The 14,985-nt window shown below is 38.3% G+C and overlaps 1 protein-coding gene across 4 annotated transcripts in view; it reads left to right on the plus strand.

Annotated features, from left to right (window-relative positions):
* The window catches only part of CDK6 (cyclin dependent kinase 6), a 141,083-nt gene that overhangs the window by 46,530 nt on the left and 79,568 nt on the right, over positions 1 to 14,985 (plus strand). For all 4 annotated transcript variants that reach the window (XM_054058084.1, XM_054058086.1, XM_054058088.1 and 1 more), the window contains exon 4: positions 14,571 to 14,738. In XM_054058084.1, the coding sequence (XP_053914059.1) occupies positions 14,571 to 14,738 (168 nt within the window). The remainder of the gene's footprint in view (positions 1 to 14,570; positions 14,739 to 14,985) is intronic.

Genomic DNA, 14,985 nt, shown 5'->3' on the forward strand with positions numbered 1-14,985 from the left:
TTATTACAATAGTATGTTGTGTGTAACTGTCACTCGGTGAGAAACAACACAGACCAAAAAGCAAAAGACATATAAAAACAAGAAGTTAAGGGAGACACCATCTTACAAAGCATTTTTGTTATGTTTTTGCCTTGGTTAGAATCTATCTATTCTTGCTTTTTATTTGCTCACATAATTCCTGCTGATGTCTGTAGGGCTTATTGAAGACACAGGAAAAGGAGCATAGAGGCCAAGCTGCGTGGGCTACAGTGAACCAAAACTGCAAAGAGATGCATACTTAACAGAGAGTTTAAAATAAAAATAAACCACAGTTTCTTTGCTTGGTTTCTGGAGCAGAAAGTCGCAAAACAAGCAGAAAACTTTTGGTTCTTGATGAAATAGTTAGTTTAGCTTCCTTACCTCAACTGCTTTGAGTGTTTCAGACTTTAACCTTTGTTTCAGTGAAAAGAATTTAGACCTAATTTGACTTCAGTTTATGTCTGTGAAACCAAAGAAAATATTTCAGAAGTAGCTTTAGCCTTATGTTTGCGTTTTTTTCTTTTGCAAATGTGGTGGAGGTAACCTTGATTTGCTAGTTAGTGGAATCATGCTTTATTGTGACAGAAAACTAAGAACAGTCCTTCAGTGAAAATAACAAAGACCTACCCCATGGTGATTGATGAGAACGTTGTACAAGTGAAATGAGCTGGAAAGTCATCATCTTGTCTTTTCCTTTGCCACAGGAAAGGCATAACAGGGAGATTTCTTTTCTTCTGGTCCTGATAAGGAATCTAACGATGCATAAGGAGAGGTTACACAGCATGGAAATGTGTTACACCCAGCTGCTCACTAGCTTGCAAAGCTGCAGTAAATAGTACAGTTGCTATTTAATAAACAAAAGGAAACAGAAGTCCTTTGATAGTGATCCATAGCCTCTCTCATTTGCCCTTCTGAAGATACAGTTTGTTTCTACTTCATTGACTGTCATTTTGGGATAACATAGAATTTAATATTGTATTGTATGATTTGCGAGAGTTTTTTTCTTGATAGGGAAAATGAAAGACATCTTTCTTGGGTCTGGTTCAGCAAAGAACAGACGTATGTGCTACTCACAGGTTTTCCGTAAGTGGTTACAGTGAAGATACACGAGAAGACACGTAGTTTTCTTTTCCAAATTGACCTACATAGTCAATAGCATGCTTTTCTGCTTGTCGTAAGTTACCCTTTTGAGAAGCAACGCTGCATTTGTCACAAGCTACGTTTGTCACATGCATTTTTTGTGACACTTTCAGAAGATGCTGCTTCACGGAGGCAGTGTGCTCCATTGATTGGGTCTCTTTATAAGTTAATTTCTGACATACTTTCGACTTGTTATTGAAAATGTTTTAGATTCTTTTTATTAGAAATGTTTTAGACTATTGACTCTCATGTTGCATGTTTCTCCCCATCCCCAACCCTGAGCCTCACTCCCAAAGCAAAGCTGATTCTTATCTATTGTGCTAACATTAAGAAATAAGTAGGGTCATCACTTAATGTGTCACTACAAGTTGAAGGTGCCTCCTTCTTCAAGAACCAGTCAAGTATTCAAAAGAAAACAAGGTGAAGTTTACATTAATTTACGCAAATGTAAATCAGTGTCATTTTGCTCAGAACTGGAGGAACTATGGCCCATGGCATTTCAGAGAGACTCAACAAATATGTGGGACCGTATCCCACCACTGCAGTCACAGCAAACACGTCAGACACATTTACTTATTTATTTATTTACACCTGTTAACATTTCGTTATGACTGAAATCCAGAGATGAGCTGCTGAGGCATGCTAATAGCTGGCATCTTCTGCTGATCTACCTTGCTTGGTAACCACCTGGCCTGTGGGAGGCAGCATCCCAGAGAGATGGAGTAGGACCACATGAACTGAGAGTGAGTGTGGTGGAAGAGGAAATGGCTGGGTGGGATGGGGTGCAGTGCAGGCATGAAGAGACGCGTCAGAACTGGGGAGAGGGCAGGAAAGGGCAACAGGCCATATGAAGGGGGGAAAGAAGGAAGTAAAGAAAAAGGTAGGAAATCAGAAAATAAAGGACAAAGTGATAAACCATGTAAATGGAAGGGAATGGGCAGCCATTCTCCTAGTCTGGCACTATTGGCAAACTTCTCATGCTTTTGGTGAAAACAAAAGACTTTATGCACTTGCTTGACTCCTTGCAAAATCTCTTCACTGTGCCTATTTATAGGGTAAAGTATTTACCTGTTCCCCTTTTGTAAAACTGTTGGTTCAGGAGCTATTGATTGTTTAATTCAACGTAACAGAATTGTAAATGAATTGCTACTGTAACTGTGGAGAACAGCTCAGTCTGCTGAGACCTTCCAAGAAACAATTATCTTTTTCTTTACTTTTGATGTAGGTATACTAAGGCACCAGTAAAATTCTCATCCTGAAGGCTATTTTGGCAATTCATACAATGCTATAACAATATTGAAAAGCTATTTGTACGTTTCTTGGACTGGGGCTTCCAGCCAAGCTTGTTGCAGTAGCCACTCTTCCTTCCTTGAAGCCCATTTATACCCTTAACTTATATCAAAGAAATCTTTCCTCCTGTGTATATCCTTGGCTTTCTTGAAGATTGTTATGCCTCTATAACTGAAAGCAAATTCTAGATCTTTGGAGTACTTAACAAACATTAACTAGTTAATCTTTGCAACAGTTATGAAGTAGTTAACCATTATCCCTGAATTTATAATATGGAGCAAGAGAGGCAGCAAAGTTAAATTAACTCCTGTGACTAGAGCTCAGCCAGTAGTTGACCCAATGTTGAGCCATTGCACAGCACTGGTGAGCATCACAATACTTCTGCCATGCAGGTACACTACAAGCCGAAAAAAAAATATTGAAAAGTGGCTTTTAAAAAGTGCACAACTGAGCCTTACTTATTCTGTATTCCCTGGAGAGGTTAGGGAGTTATCATCTCCTTACTTTCCTCTGTGTTCACATCTTTAATTAAAACTGTTAACTATTTGTTAGCAGAGCATCTAACACTAGGTAGTAGCTATATTTCATTGTCTGGTGTCATGCTGACACTTTTGTCTCAGAGAAGGTTGGCTACATCTCTCTGAAGGTCCTGCTGGTTCTGATGAGTGTGGGAGGAGGTTGGGGGTATTAAAGAGCAGTGGGACCAGCTCAGGTCTTTGATGGATAGAGTCTCAGTGACTTCACTGGGCTTTGGTTGTGCCCAATACAAGGCTATCTTCTTCCTCGACATGCAAGTGCCATTCATGACTACGCTGAATTCCTAGACATTTTTATGATGGAAGCAATGAAAATTAGTTAGGCCCAAAGTTTAAACTCTACAGTAATCCCAACTTTTAATTCACAAACGTGACTTTGCTGTCCTGCCAGCCTCTTTAACAGTGCCTTGAGCTCTTATTTATCTATGTATGTCACAAAATATATTTTCTTATATGTCAGGAAATGGAGCAGGTCTGTGTTATAAGTTTAAACAAGTTTTCTATTAAAGAAAAATTGCTGGACTAAGTTTGAAGGAGCCGTACTGATTTTAAATAATGTTTGTGTTTCTAATCTGTAGGATCCTATCGACTGCTTTTTTTCTCAGTAGTTTTAAAAAAGCCTAACTTATTATTGTTGTGATGCGGGTGCTTCATGAAGAATCCATGCATTTTTGGTGGATACTGTTTAAAAAAAACAACTAAGAGAAAATAAAGGAACAATCTTCTTGAGCCTTTTACGTCTAGCCAAAGATTTGACAGTTTTCAAAAATGTCTTGGCTGAAGTGCTCAAAGCTGCTTTGTGCATAGGCGATCTGGTCATCTAAATCCCTTTGGGTGCTTCTGGAGTCTCATCCTTTGTTGTTATGTATCAGTGTTTAAACAAATCACAGCCTTCTCGATGGCAGACTACAGACAAATCCAATGAGAATTTCTGCAGAAATGTCAGTAATGTTGCCAAGGTGTTGGTAGACCATTAAGAAGAGTAGTCTGTTATAAATCTGTATGTATTTATATCATTTGAATGCTCCTCTGGACCAGAATCCTTGTGGTCTAAGCTGTCTGCACATGATTTTGAGCATGTTAAGTTGTTAGTCTTTGTTCTGAGGTTAGCCCTTCTTGTGCTCAGGTGACAATGGAGGGCAGTCATCTTCCAGGGCCTTCCACACAATCTCTAATGTTAGCTTGAGTCAGTAGTCTCCTGAAGATAAATTTACAGATTTACTCTCCTAGGAGACTTTACCTCCTAAGTCCGAAGCTGTTTGTAAAGCATTTTTCTTGATGTATGTGCGCAGCATTGTTTCAGCTTTCTAATCACTGACCAGCTGGCTTGTTAGTGAATAGAGCTGTGGGCCCCTTGCCACGTTTCATGTGAGGTCTTGGCTGGGTGGCCAAGCAGGCAGCCTGCAGCCAGTGTCAAAGCAATTCAAGAGGTATTGGCACAGCAGTGTCCCCATTAATTTCTGCTTGTCACATGCTGTCATGCAAGTTACACCAGAGAGGAAATGACCGTTAAAAAAAAAAAGTATGCTTGTGGCACTTTGTCCCCTCCAGACGTTATCCCTGAGGTTAAACAAGTGGATACAATTAGCTGCGATCCACAGACAGCTGCAGGGAAGGAGAAGCCGAGATCTGGGCCCCACAGCAACATGTCTTTCCTGTTTGCAAGGAGTGTCAGCTGTCAACATATGCCATATTTTTAACCCTTCATGGAGTTTGAGTAAGAAGAACTACTATGACCAATGTCATGAAGGTGCTGGTAAATAGCTGCAGTGCTGATTGAGTGGCGTTTTCCTCTAGAGAAGTAGTTTGTTGGTACCATCCCTCATGAGAAACGACTCATCAGTGGTTGATAATTTACTGTAGTTTGTAAATTATGGCAGAGACTGACACAGTGATTTCTGTGAACTCCTGTCAGAAGCATACTGAAGTAGTTAAAGTGACTCACCTCCAGCTTTACAACTTTTATGGGTGGTCTTCTTTCTCTAATTACATCAGGAGAGCTTCCACATGGATTGCATTGTGAGAAGTGATGATACACTTTGGATGTCCCAAAATACAACTTGGGAATGCACAAGCAAAGGCTATGAGAGGAAATGGCAGTGATGTCCCACAACGACGGAAGGAAATACATATTATTAGAAGCATTGAAATCTTTTTTTAAAGCACTAAGGTTTGCTGAAAGATGGTAGAGATAGGGGAGTACATGCAGTGCTCCAGAGTAGATTGACTTCGTCAAGTGAAAGTCTGAGGTTTACCCTAGGAGGAAGAAACTCACAGCATCAGTTGAAGGAAGGATGACTTGCCTTGTGGAGAAAAATGACCATTAGAGAAGCTGGAATTATGTGAAAGGTGTATTACAGAATTCAAACTGCAACTGTGTCCCAACCATCCAACTTGATCTGATGTGACACTTATATACCAGATTTTGACTGCTGTCAGTCCCCAGACATGTACCAGAAGGGGCTACAGATTCAATGCTACAAATCTCAAATGCTGTTTCAAGTCATTTGTATGGTGCTTACCAGCTGGATGAGGCAGTAAGGAGTTTGGGGGATTTCTTGGTACATTTTAGCCCTTATCTCTTTTTCAGATGGTATGAAGAATAAAAGAACAGAGTGCTTAACTGTCAAACCAGGATGCACTGTGAGATACTACTGTCTTGAATACTGACTGTTTTATAAAAAGCTTGTAATACAAGAAAGGAAGTTTCCCAGAAAGCATTTGGGAATGTACAAAACTGCGATGCTACCATCTAGATATACAGGAAAAAAAGTCTGATTTTTTGTTTATCTAGGTCCAGATCTGTAAATTCTCTTGAGGGCTGTGCCTTCTATTGTTTTTTTTCCTGCTAGGGACAAAGAGTGGAAATGTTTGAAGAGTGAAAAAGATTATTAATCACAAAATTGCATTTGCCTGCTGTAAAAAATTCACAGCCAGGACAAGCCTTGGTAACAGTGCCACATTTGCCAATTTCTGTGAAAATGTTAAAACTGAATTCCCCTCTATTCTCATTTAATTTGCATGTATTTTCTCTTAAAAATACCAGTAGCCAAATGGGAAATGTTATGTGTTTCATTTGCACGTCTGGTAGTTCCACATTGATAGGATTTTTTTGGTACGCTGAATCACTGAAAATGAGTAAGTAGGACAATAATTATATAGATTTCCTTTCAGTCATGCAAATTCTCCTCATAAAATAAGAAAAACAGCAGCTGATAAAGTAAGACTTGAAAGGTCTTTATTGCAAACTGACTTGACAGATGTTGAGCTATAAAATGAGAAATTGATATGGAAAGACTTACAGAGAGTGAAGTGAATATTGATCTGCATGAAATTAAATGCATCCACATGTATGAGTATACATGTGTATGTACATATATATCCCACAGATGTTAAGTACACATTTCATGTACTGAATTTGGTCTTTGGTTCACAGCTGCTGAGATCACTATGAAAATCTGGCAGTATTAAGATACTGGTAAGACAGACTTGTAGTAAGATTGAAACTTTTGAAGACCTCTGAACTATTAATCCGGGTCTCTATTTTAAGGAGGGCAGACAGTTACTCAGAATAGTTCATTGAACACAATGAAGTGCCTATATGCTGCCTTTGCTGCTGGTTGAGCACTGGTGTTTGGGGAGTGTTTGGAGCACTACAAAATATGCTTGGTCAGAATCTTCTGTGGCAGCAGAAATTCAGTGGTTCCCTTCTTGCCCAGAGGGGATGGTTGATGAGTTTAAGCAAAGGGACTAGAACATGTTGAACCTTGCTATGGTAGCTATGAATTGAATTCAGTCTAAAGACAGAAGCGTGATGATAAAAGAAAAATTGGGCCTTGGTATATAGAAAGCTTTTATAAACATACATAAAATTCAGTCATAAACTTATGATGATGCAATGGCATTGTTAAACTTCAGGTTTTTTTAGAGTCTGCCATGAGCCTCTATAATTCAGTTAAAACTTTGCGTTTTTCTTGAATTTTATAAACAGTTCTGGTACTTTTGATTGAGAGTGACATATGACGTTCATGACGCATAGGCAGGTCTGTGAATAGTAGTGACACTTGCAAGTTTTACTAGATTGACTGTTAAATGATTAGCTGATTATGTATTCCACAGTAATTTACTTAGGATTTTCTCATCTTGGTTACCTTACTACTTCTAGTAGCAACCAAGACAGTCTTCAAAGCTGTTTTAAAGACTCCAGCCTGTCAGGTATCGTATCTTCTGAACTGTTAAACAGACAGTTCTAGCCATTGAAAAAAAACCAGAACAAACCAGACAACAACCCAGATGTTTCATTTTAGTGTTTATACATTTGCAGTGGACTAGTAAGGATAACATTGCCTTCAATGGGATTATTCAAAACGCTAAAATGCATGTATACATACATGCATATCTTTATGAGTGTGCATGTCTGTAGGGTTCTTCATCCTAACGGTTGGATAATCCAGAAACACTTGTCTGAGCTGTACTTTCTTTCTTATAAAAATGATTTGAAATAGATTAGAAACTGTTTACCAGAATATGTTTTAAAATATCTGTTAATCTGCTCTGTTTGTTGAAGTATCTTTGATTCGCAAATTTTGCAATTCAAAAATAATTATACAAATATATTAATTCGTATTTAAAAATATATATGTTAATTAATTTTAGACCAATTGTTTAGGGTAGCAGCATACAAAACACCAACAATTATTAGAACAATTCCTTCCATGATCTTGGCAGGTATTAGTTCCCTTCTGCTGATAATATGCTAAGTGAATTTACTGTATTTTTCTCTGTGCATAGCATTTTATTCTATGAACAGAAAATGAACATTTTGTCTTGTATAGCAAAGTTGATTAATATAACTAAATGAACGAGTCATTTGGATTTATTGTTCACTCATCAAAACAGTGAATATTTAAACTGAACATGCTGTGAAGTTCATATTCTCATGGTATTCTCTAGTTAATTGACAGGAATATCACAGCAGTCTTCTCTTCCAAGGGACAGCCCTTACCCTGTGAATACTTTAGTGGAAATTGGACTACTCTGAGATAAACTATTATCCAATGTAAGGAAAAGTAAGAGCTCTATGTCCTGGATGTATATTGGGTTGGATCATGGATGACTCCTGAGAAGTTAGAGTGTGGCTAGGTGAAGGCAAAGAGCACAGCTTCCTCCTCCCCATTCTGTATTCCTGCAGGGAGACCAATCAGAATAGCTTTCTCCTGAATGAAGAAGGAAAAGGGCGCAAGGGCAGGGATCTATCTGCCTCTTACTGTGCCCCAGCACCACACCCAGCAGCTGGATGGAGAAGAGCGTCCTGCAGCTCAACAAGCTATGGCAAATTGGTTCTCTGCCCTCACCATCACAGTCATGGCCTTCTAGATAGGCTGGTGTGATGGGTTCCCAGCCCAGTGAGAGGACAAGATTCGAGAAAGAAAATCACTGCATTTAAGAAGGAGTGACTACATTATTACTAATGTGTTTGGGATTCAGTGTAACAGCATTAATCATGTCTTTTGCTATTCATGTATCTGTACTGTGTAATTCCTCAGGAATGCCATTGTTTTTTTGGCATTAATTAATGTTGACTGTTTCTTACAAAGTATAACCATAGAAGCACTGTAATTATTCTGCTTCAAAAATAGGCCCCAGAGAATGTGAAAACTCTTTAAACTTTCATTCCAGCATGTTTAAAAGACACCCTTTAAAATGAAAGCAGTTTGATAGTTGGGGGTTTTGGCTAATTGTGTAGGATATGAAAGAAGCCTCATCCTTCTTCTCTTCTGCTCAGAGAAGGTCCTGAGAAGCAGTGAGCCTTTTCGTCAAACGAGCTTGACTGAATCATTACACATTGCTATCTAAAACTCAACCCCTTTGTTTACACTTGCTGTTGTCTCTTACACAAACTCTTCTACAGGAAATGTTCAGGATGAGTATACCAACACCTGCCATCCAAAAGAGGGACATTCCATTCTACTTGTCAAAAAGAGGAAAATGAGTTAGAAATAAATAACAACCTTGAGTGGAGGATGCAGGTTGTTGTGCAGGTGCATGAGATACTTCACAGAAGAGTAGGAGAAAAGTTAGGAGATTCCAGAGGATTGTTGGGTTTTGCCGAATGTTAGCACAGAAATAGAGCAGGAAGAGGAAAATAGGCAGGAAGGAAAAAAACACATAAAAACTCGTACATTAGTAGAAATGGAGAGTCTGTTGTAGTTGACAGGGATCTGTACCGTGTTGTCTTTATTTGGTGATGGGACCAAGTGTATATGTGGGCTTCCACAGACTTAAGTTTGTCTGGTATTAGGAAGTCCTATCACTATGACCAAGGGGAATCTGGTTAAAAGTTTTTCTTTCTTCATGTGCTATTCAATGGAGGAAAAAACGTGACGTTCACCTAATGAGCAGCCATTCATACCTGTATGTTATCTCTGGGTGCATGTGTACTCTAAAGACATATTATTCTTGGTGTTTTCCCTCAAGTTGTGTTGCACTGTGTCACTCTTTACAAAGACAAAATCTGGCATCTGTACCTTTATCACAGTGATGGGTTAGCCTGGCCCAACAGCCAATTCCCACCCAGCTGCTCACTCACTTCCGCTACGTCAGCAGAGTGGCCAGAGAGAATAAAAAAGAACAAGGAACAAGAAATGTCATGAGCTAAGACAGGGAGATTGCTTATGAATTACCATCACGGGCAAACTAGACTCACCTTGGGGAAAATTAACTTAGTTTAATGCCAATTAAGATAAATATTTAATTACTAATTCTAGTAGCGGGAAACAAAAAGGCAAACATTTAAACAACACCTTCTCCTGCCTTTTTCCAGGCTTCACATCACTCCTGACTCTCCCCATCCTGAGCAGCACAGGGGCATTAGGATGTGGGGATTGTGGTCAGTCCATTGCAGCTCCTCTCTGGTGCTCCCTGCTCACACTTTCTGCCTGCTCCACCATGGGTCCTCTCAACAGGTTTTGTTCCCTCAGGAATATCCACTTGCTCCAATGCACGTCCTCCATGGGCTGCAACGTGAATATCTGCTCCAACGTGGAGTGCTTCCTCCTCCATCTCTTACCTTCATGTTTCCTGTGCTGTTTCTCACTCATTTTATTCCCTCCGCTTTCCCTCTAGACTTTTCTGCCCTTTCTTAGATAGATTTTAATGCAGGTGCTACCATCTTTGCTGATGGATCCAGCTGTGCCCTGCGGTGGATCCATCGGAGCCAGCTGGAGCCAGCTGTATCTGGCACAGGACAGCCCCTGGTCTCCCCTTACAGAGGCCCCTGCAGCCCCAGCTGCCGGCCTGTGGGCACCAACACCAAAACAACTCTGTACTTTCTGTTTTCTTTGAGTAGCTACTTGAATTATTTGGTCGACAGCCATGCCATCCTCTTTTGGATTAGGCAGGCGGGATACTCCAGAGGATCTGGCTGGTCTTAAGTGGCAAGTTACTGCAGGCAACTCCCAGATAGTTTATCTGGAAGTCAGGAGGGTGGGTGACTCTTAGAGGATCAGAGTGGTATTTTGAAAAACAATGGCTTGGAAGGCATTTATGGATAAGAAGCTGGAGGAAGGTTAAGAGGGGTCAGTGAAGCATAGGATCAAGAGGGGATAGGACAAGGAGGAGGCAGAAGTCTCTAGAAAATCAAGGCTTTCTGCTCCCGCTTCGCCCAAGTCGGGAAATGTGAGCCCTGAAGCAGCTTTTTGGCAGAGGCAGCATCAGCAGCTGCTCAGCCTAACCCAAGCCTATCTCCATCCTTGCTGACACTGGAGGTGGAATATGCAGGACGTATTTCTGTGTATTATTGAGATTCGTGATATAATATGGTATTGCTTGTTCAGCCTAATTTGGTCCTGACGTTCAGTGTAGATATATTCACCATGTGTGGTGGAACACGCAAAAGATGCAACATCTCCATAACAAATTTTGCTCCTAGAGGTTTCCATTTTGAGACTTTTACAAAATTAAAGCTACATATTTACCTCTAAGGAAAGTGTATTTATTCATTGCATCCCAAAATAGCTCAGTTTTCTACTGAGTTATGGATAAATATTTTAGATTTGTGCGTAGACCACATTAGAAATGTAGCCTGAAAAGGAAGTACATTGTAAAGCCTTCATTATCTGAAAGTAATCGCAGTGGAATAATGCATCTATCTTCAACTCAGGCAACAATCATCATAGGTTTTGTGATAGTAGAAGCATGACAGGAATCTCTAATCTGGAACAACAGGCACTATTCTGTGTCTGTGTTTTTAAACATACTATATGCAAAGAAGGTCTGATAGACATCAGTAGGCGTTTGATCATGCCTCATTGGAGCTTGTTCCTCAAATCTGTTACGGCATGAATCTTCTTGTTTGTTGGGTAGAATTGATCATTTTTCAATTAGTTATTGAAATATGATTCTAACTGTAATTCCAAAGCTTGGTTTGTCTAGCTACCACAGAAAATTTTGCAGGAAAAAGCAGACATGGAACAAACTAATCCATGAAAACTCTCTTACAGTTATCTCTAGATATTGGCAACTGAGATAACACTGAGTAATCATCACTAATAAAAATGGATGCATTTCTGTCAAATGAATGGAATTATCCTAATTTAATTAGCTAGTAATCTGACTTGTGCATGTTTGCAGACTTTATTTGTTAGCAAAGGTTAGTATCTTCTGATATTAGTGACAGTATCAAAGAAAGTGCACAGCCAAGACTTGGGTCTGATGTTTCTTCCAAGTGGCTGGCTGTCAGCCTTTCAAACATGAGTCATGGTTTCTGACTAAGTTTGTGTATAGCAAAATTTTAATCATTGATTATAGATTTAAAAATCATTTAATAGTTCTCTTTTGTTTGCTCTGTTATCAATAATCTATTTGTGCAAACAAATACCAAACTCTGAGCCGCACATTTTGATATTCTGAATTTAAAATACATAATAATAATCCCATGTCATGAGATTTTGAATTCTACTCTTTTTCTAACTGGCTGAGAATTTAAAAACAGGAGAGTAATTGATCACAAATAGCAAATGGTCTGTTTGAAATATTTTGAAGTTTGTTCATACATGTAATAGTAAGTAATAAGGGCTAGCAAAAGAGCATAATCAACAGTCCAAAATGAGTACTAGAAAATAGCATGTATGGACTAACTCTGAATTTCCTGGGAGAGAAAATATAGCACTTTTTTCCTCCAGTTTTCCTCTGTCTTTCTAGTACCATTTAAACTTACACTACTTTGAGATACTTTTCGACTCTACATCTCATTTTTTGCATGTGAAGAGAATGACAATAAATTGTATTAATATTTTGAGTCCTCTAGGGCAGGGAAAGAGCTAACGGTTTCTATTTTCAAATATTTTCTTTTTTTTACCTATGCCTGGAAGAAGACTCTGAATAAAGAAACTGAAGACATTGCTTGCAACTTGCAACAAGCAGAGCAGAATTGCATTTGAGCTTGAGGAAGAAAGCTGAAATAAAACCAGCATCAGTTGTAGGAAAAAATAGTCTTGATATGTTTGGTAACTGCAGGAAAGAATTCACATACTTGACAAATGAGTAGGATACAGTAATGTCACCAAGAAGGGACTTCCCAAGTCTGCTAACTAATCCTTAAGTTCTTTAGGTTATTTTTCTTATTTTGTCTGATATTATGTCTCTGTTGAATAAAAAAATTAGGCCCAAATTCAGTGAAGCCTTTAAGTACGTACTCTATATAACCACATGCTTAAATGTTCTTGGTTATTTACATCTGCAAGACTGACCCACAGACTTGGGATTTGATTTAAGTTATAATAGCACAGAGTGAGTAGATATGGCATGTATTAATTCTACTGATGGCTGAAACCTGCAGAGATGTAGTCCTAGCTCTTCCACATATTTCTGAGCTACAAAGGGAAAATATATAAATACAAGGGGGTTCAGTACACTTTGTGTATTTGTTTTAAAGGTGCAAAATTATTGGATCTCCATTTTTCCTGGGGAAGCAAAGAGAATACAAGGCATCAGCTAACAGGGAATGGAGTTCTCAGTTTACCCTTTACCACTGTCCTTCTGAAGTGATAATAACTAAATGCTGTTACAGCATCTGTAGTTCCATGGTAATATCTCCATCATTGGAGTCTTCAAATAAAAACTGATTACTTTATGAGCAGCCCACTGTCACTACTGTTTGGCAGACAGAGTTATAAGCTATATCTAGAAGTGGCCATGCTTTATCAGAGGTTAAATTACGGCTTCTAGCCTTAATATTGATACATTTTAAAGTACATTCTGTAGAGATGATCAGGGAATGTTACATTAAAATAATAATTTTGTGTTAAATAATATAGCAAAATCTATAACAAATATCTTAAAAATGCATCCAGGTAAAGCAATATTATCAAGTTAGATGTTTTGAACTATTTTTAAACTTGTTTTCAGATATGATTCCCTTTAATAGTATGCCTTGAATATTTACTTGAAAAATGCCCAAGTCCATAGAGAACAAAAGCAACCAAACGCAACCAAACTGAGTTTATCCTTCTTCTGTTTTCTCATTTTTCATGCCATCCAACTCTTGTTAGTAACAGGTTGCTAATATCAGGATTGGCAGACTCCCTACTGCATAGCATGTTGGAAGGGCAGATGTCACCAGCAGACACAGAACTGGAGTTTCATGAACTCAAGTCAAGCACATACAGAAAATAAACTTTTTATCTCTTTTATCTTACTTATTGCAGCATCTTCTTGTAAATGCCTGTTTTGCAAATATAATTTTCAAGTTGACAGTATCCTTCTAATTTGGAATTCAGGGGATTTCTAGTATTTAGTTCTAAGTTCTGTTGGTTCATTCTAAGTCTGTTGGTTCATTCCTTTCACATTACTAAGAATAATGTGGAAACATGAGTACAGATGAAATAGTTTCTTCAGCTGTGGAAATGTTACTGAAGATTGCATCACTATAAGATAACAGAAAACAAAATGAGAACTGTTACTTATAATATTACATTGATTTAGTGCTAATTTTTTATCTGTTGTCCTGTTCAGTACATAATATACAACAGGTTTTGTATTCTATAAGTATAGAATGCAAGTAAGAGTAAGTTTTTTCTCTATGTAACGTTAATTTCTGGTGAAACTGTCATTTAAAAAGCTTTTCTGATAGAAATAGATCCTTGTGCCTGTTGAATTCAATGATAAAATTTCACTTCACTGGGGTAGGACAAAGCATAAACTCGTGAATATCAAAGTGATGTGTCATTTAATGTTCAGAGCAAATGGCTGCTATGTATTTTTCTTATTGGACAGCATTCTTTTGAAGTTGTCCTGGGATTTACAGATATGCTTTTGCTATTTCTTCTAAGTATGTTGACCGGTCTTTATACTTCTGTCAATGAACTTCAAAAAATTTAACTAGAAACAACACTTGATAAGTACATCTGTTCAAGTCAGCTGGTTCTAGCAACATCCTGTCCATTTTATATTAATAGTTGGGTTTATGTCCTGTGCACATATTATAAATCAATATTTATTGAATTAGTTTTGCAGATTATGACAAGGAGTTTACTTGTTTGCCACCTTGTCTGGACAATTACATATTGATTTCTTCTTTATATTTAGGATATGATGCTTCAGCTGTTTCGGGGACTGGATTTTCTGCATTCACATCGTGTGGTGCATCGGGATCTGAAACCCCAAAACATCCTTGTAACCAGTAATGGGCAGATAAAGTTAGCTGACTTTGGCCTTGCACGAATCTACAGTTTTCAGATGGCTCTTACCTCAGTGGTGAGTTTCTGGAGGCTTTTATTTATTTTTTATTAGTGCAGCAATGTGCTTTACTCTCTGTGTTCCTGGCTATTTATCCCCTATTATAATGCTGCTTCTGAAATGATCTCTGCAATTGTAACTTACTTTTATCTCTGAAAATAGCTGCTTTCCAACCAGGAGTGACATTACTGTGGTTGCTTCATAGAAGTAATAAATTACTAATTATTGGTTTGAAATTAAATCACATCTGATTACTGAAGGGTAC

Source organism: Cuculus canorus, chromosome 2 (genome assembly GCF_017976375.1).
Source record: "Cuculus canorus isolate bCucCan1 chromosome 2, bCucCan1.pri, whole genome shotgun sequence".
NCBI classification, from domain to species: domain Eukaryota; kingdom Metazoa; phylum Chordata; class Aves; order Cuculiformes; family Cuculidae; genus Cuculus; species Cuculus canorus.